This window comes from Pyrus communis, chromosome 2, assembly GCF_041283825.1.
Source record: "Pyrus communis isolate YQ-2024b chromosome 2, ASM4128382v1, whole genome shotgun sequence".
Taxonomy (NCBI): domain Eukaryota; kingdom Viridiplantae; phylum Streptophyta; class Magnoliopsida; order Rosales; family Rosaceae; genus Pyrus; species Pyrus communis.
The window spans coordinates 23,013,988-23,018,709 of record NC_142566.1 but is presented as its reverse complement, the minus strand read 5'-3'; the positions used below and the strand labels follow the sequence as shown (position 1 = coordinate 23,018,709).

The window sequence follows — 4,722 nt, the reverse complement described above, 5'->3', positions numbered from 1 at the left end:
TTATGAAAGTATTAATGACTTTCTATTTCTTTTTGAGTGATAATGATGAATTAGTTAAATTAATATTTTTAATTGAAAATCCATGATTTAATATTCCTAGATGGTAGGAAATTAGTTGTTAGCTAGCTTAAGTGAATATATATTAAATAAACAGAAAATTGTTGAAATGGCACTTGATCAAAGCATCTTAATCAAATTTTATAAATGAACAAACGTTTAGTCTGAACAATTTAAAAAAAAATATGGAAGATTCTAATTACTCCTTTCCAAAAATGACATGTACGATTTAACTGGCAGGTCCGTGTGTGAAAACAAGCAAGAGTGGTTTTGGGCCATTTAGCCGCACCGGCCCAAATTTAGAGCCCAAATAATCAGAACCTCGTTATTATTATTATTTTTTAATTTTAAAAAAAAAAAAAAAAAAAAAAAAAAAGCCTAAAAAATGTTGTTATTTTCTGGCCTTTGAAGGATGGTACAAGGCATAGCTCGATAATATCGAAACCCAAAATTTGTTTGCTTTTCCGGTGAAATACAATTTCTCTCTCTCTCTCTCTGTGAATTGTGAAGTTGAAAACCATGAGTGCTCTTCCGAGTTCCTTCGTTTCAGTTCCGAATCACAAAACCCACTTCTTAACTGGTAATAATTCTTCCTTTTTTGTTTCAGTTTTTCCGATTGATTAGTTTGTAATTTTTCCTATGAATATTTTTTGTACGAAAAATGGATTACTCTCTCAAGTGTGTCTGAAATTGAAGATTTCTCTGCTGTTTTGAACTGACCAATTAGTCATTGAGCTCTCTAATTTGATGGGTTTGTTTCTTTATTGCAAGCTGAGGCTCCATTTCTCAAGGACTAGAACATTTGAATGCAACAGATGCCAATTTTATAATTCTCTGATTTTTATGGGTTTTTTTTTTTTTTTTTTTTTTTGTGATTTTTTTTCGTATGATTATGTAGTATTCTGTTATTGGTGCAATCCGTAATCCAATTGTCTACACATGAACATGATATTTTACTTGAGTTAAGCAGTTAAAAAAATCATTTGAAGGGTATTATCAGATTAATTTCTTAGGCATTTAACGCTTGAAAGTTTTCATCTTTGAATTCAAAGTGCACTGGGAAGTATAATTATCCAGCCGGTGTTTCTTAGGGCCGGTTTTGTAACTATTTCGTTTGTAGTTTTCATTGTTGTGTGCTATAGATAGAGGAAAACTATACGGGAGAATGGAAGAATGGAGAAGGTGATAGTGGAAGAAATGGGAAAGGATTCAAGTTTTCGTTTTCATATCATCTCCTCCATTTCAACCAACTCCGTTCATCCTTCTCCTTCCTCATTTCTACCATACACTTTCCTTGTATTTGTACCACAAAAAGTGAAAACTAAAAAATGGCAAGTAAAAACAACGTGGTTATGGAACGAGCCCTTAGCGTGTTGATTCATCTTCCTGTTCTATGTGATTTTCCTTGTTCTTGGCCACTTCAACTTATTTTGTACACCATGACTTTATATATGTGGATAATTAGTATCAAATGTATGTCTCTTTCATCATGGATTGACCCAACACATTGCTTGGGATTTTGTCTACTATGTCCCAATTTCATGTTGCAAAACTTTTAGATTTGAATTTCACGTGCAAGTTTGTTGTTTATCATTGCCAAATGTTTGATGCTAGGTTCTTCAAAGCCAACCTACCATTGTCTTTTGAACGTTGGTCCCAGTAATCTAAATGCTGCATTTCAGGACAAAGCAAAGCTTACTTCACATAGAAGGTCACTTGTTGTCCGAGCTGGGTATGCATACTTTTATGCTGTCTAAATTTTCAGCGTTTCATTATTATTTTTATCTCTTAAGTCTTAAATGTCTTTTAGCTGGCCAGTTCTTGTGTAATACTTCTCTTCTTTTCATATTGTTTTTGCTACTACAGAGCGGATAGACCAAGTTCTGCAAGTATCTTCATTGGCGGGTTTGTATTGGGGGGGATAGTTGTTGGAGCATTAGGTTGTGTATATGCACCTCAGGTATGTTTGAAGTACTCACTTTATGTATCTATCACAGTTTACCTGTTACCATTGCATTGGGTCTGTATTCTCTGTAGTTATTTAATGGTGGATATCTTTGGTGCCTCGATTTGATGTGTGCTGTTATTGCTATTGCTGCTCAATCTCTGCGTGTCTGTGTACTCGCATATTAATTCGTCATGTATCACACGGCCTTTAGAATGTTACTGCAGTACTGCTGTCTGATTATTAACACCTTTAAGCCATATGTTCTGCCCTCTCTCCCCCGTCCAAAGATTTACCTTCTAGATGATACTTAAAGCTATGTAGTTATCTTGTTAAATGATATACAGTGTATGAATTGGTTGTGGGAGATGAGACATGGTTTGTTTGTGATATATAGCTGATCCAAAGGGGCCAACTTCTTTATAGTGACGCGAAAGCATGTATTTGACTGACATATCGTATCATATTCCCAGATAAGCAAGGCACTAGCTGGAGCCGACAGAAAAGACTTGATGAGGAAGCTACCAAAATTTATTTATGATGAAGAGAAAGCTCTTGAGGTGAGAATTTTTTTGTTCCCTCTTTAATCATAGCTTTTAGCAATATAGAAAGAAGGTCATGTTGATGATAGTTTCTAGATATGTAGAATGTGGAATTAATCATTAAGCGAAGATTTTATAAGCGCTTCTGAGGCTGTTGTGTGTGGGTTGTACTTTATCTTTATTGTGCTATTTGTTTCTTTGTAAGCGGAAACTTTGATTGGTCAAGCCCGTATAACTTTTGGATCATATTTGAACTTATGCGTTTTCTGTTCTGTACAGAAAACCCGCAAAATACTGGCTGAGAAGATTGCGCAGCTAAATTCCGCCATAGATGACGTTTCTGCTCAGCTGCATGGAGATGATGCCCCGAATGGAGCTGCAGTGGCTTCCGATGAAGTTGAAGCTTCCATATAGTAATAGTTTGCAGAAGTTTTGTTGAACTTGTTACATGTGTCAATCACTGGGAAAATAATGTTGTTAATCTTCTTGTTCTCATGTGTTTTTCGTGTTTATAATTACATCGAAAACAACGTCAGTAATTGAAAGCCATCGTAGTTTGCTGGAGTACTTATTTGCTTTAAGACTATCAACTGTTTCTCCCTTTGATTGGAGTCTTGAAGTTGTCTGAGAAACCATGGCGTTTTAGTTGTCTTTAGAAGTGAATGTGATCTTGTATTAACGACCTGTCGTTTTGAGTTTGAGTTGGGCCTTAAACCAATCCAATTGCATCCACCAGACTAAAAAGGGCAATGCTCCTACACGGGTCAGAAAGATTTGGAGCCCGTATAAAGCACTTTATTTTATTTTTTGTTATTGTTTAGAATGAGAGATTTTTAAGTGTGCCGAGAGCATGATTTTGTATATCAAGTTTAATAATACAATTGATTGAAAATTTGAGAAGAGAAAAAAAAAATTTAACAATTGTATTATTACACTGGGTGATTGGACCGTGTTCTTTGAATACTGAAAAATTCTCCCATAGAATGGGTAAGACAAATGATTTTCGTATACTCTTTTTCTTTTGAACATTTTAGATTATTTGTCTCTTGATTTTTCTTTGATTTATCTAATCTAAAGGAAAAAAATAATTGAGGATGTGTATGCTAATAAAAAAAAATGTGCATAACATTAATAACTTTGCTTTATTTTTCGTTTGCAGGTTATAATCAACTGGATACGTGAAAGTAACCCCTTAGTATGACAATAGAGTTTGTAGCTCAAATGGCTGAACTGTCGATCGTTTCATGGCAAATCATGTGATCGGCTCTTTCTCCCTTAATATTGTTGTTAATGGAGAAAGAGTCCATAGAATAGACTGGGAAACATATCAAGGGATGGAGAGAATGTTGGTTGACGCCGATTGGTTTCGGTCATGTGTATACAATTAACGAGTATGACAGCATACTTGGCATGCACTAGAATATTCCATGCATGGACCATGGTTCATGGCCATGCATCGAAATAAATTCTACTATGTGTGATCATGCGTGATTTCCAATCAAGGCGGCGATGCATGGACGTCAGAATTTGACTTCATATTTGATAACAATACTCGTTTTGGACTCTTATGCATTATGCATCTCAACATGTCACTGTCAAGCAAGAAGAAAGAGGAAACAAATATGATCACAATTATTAATCGCCCACGCTTGTTTAAACAAATTAAAATGAATTTGTGGAGGTAATTAAGAACTACGTTATTGTGGAAGAGTTTAAGTACGCCAGCTAGAACTAACTAATTTCCAGAGTCAATCACTTACTGCAGTCTTTCGTTTAGTGGTAGTTGTCTTTATTTTGTTGAAGATATCTCTTACTCGACTTAATTAGATGCAATGACGATGGATATACGAAAATTTGGGTTTTAATAGATAGAGTTTAATAACAAGTTGCAACTAATGGATGACACATCTCTGTTACGAATCTCTAAGAAAAATTTGACACACAATTTGAAAAGTTTAGGATTTAGAATGGGTTCGATGTACAAACATTTGGCCGATGATTATTCTTTTACAATAACCACCCTTGGAATTAACCGTATATGCATGCTTTGCCCCATGGACAATATTTGGTAAATTTTAATCGGACCCAAAAATTTTCTTTCTAAACCAAAATTATAACTTTTTTACTTCGAAATTTATGTTTTATCCCACATACAAAATGGGTTTAGAATGATAAAGA

The 4,722-nt window shown here is 34.6% G+C and overlaps 1 protein-coding gene across 1 annotated transcript; it reads left to right on the top strand.

Moving 5' to 3' along the window:
• Nucleotides 1-476: 476 nt before the first annotated feature.
• LOC137747232 (uncharacterized) lies at nt 477-3,111 on the top strand. The gene is made up of 5 exons (XM_068487302.2): nt 477-637; nt 1,672-1,789; nt 1,924-2,017; nt 2,476-2,562; nt 2,824-3,111. The coding sequence occupies exons 1-5, from the start codon at nt 577-579 to the stop codon at nt 2,956-2,958; spliced, it is 495 nt and encodes a 164-aa protein (XP_068343403.2). The 5' UTR covers nt 477-576; the 3' UTR covers nt 2,959-3,111.
• Nucleotides 3,112-4,722: the final 1,611 nt, after the last annotated feature.

Bases quoted from the DNA above. Each gene is read 5' to 3' on its own strand.
- LOC137747232 (XM_068487302.2), top strand. From the start codon at position 577: ATGAGTGCTCTTCCGAGTTCCTTCGTTTCAGTTCCGAATCACAAAACC. The intron at 638-1,671 runs GTAATAATTCTT...GTTTGATGCTAG, and splicing joins CAAAACCCACTTCTTAACTG to GTTCTTCAAAGCCAACCTAC. The intron at 2,018-2,475 runs GTATGTTTGAAG...TCATATTCCCAG, and splicing joins GTTGTGTATATGCACCTCAG to ATAAGCAAGGCACTAGCTGG.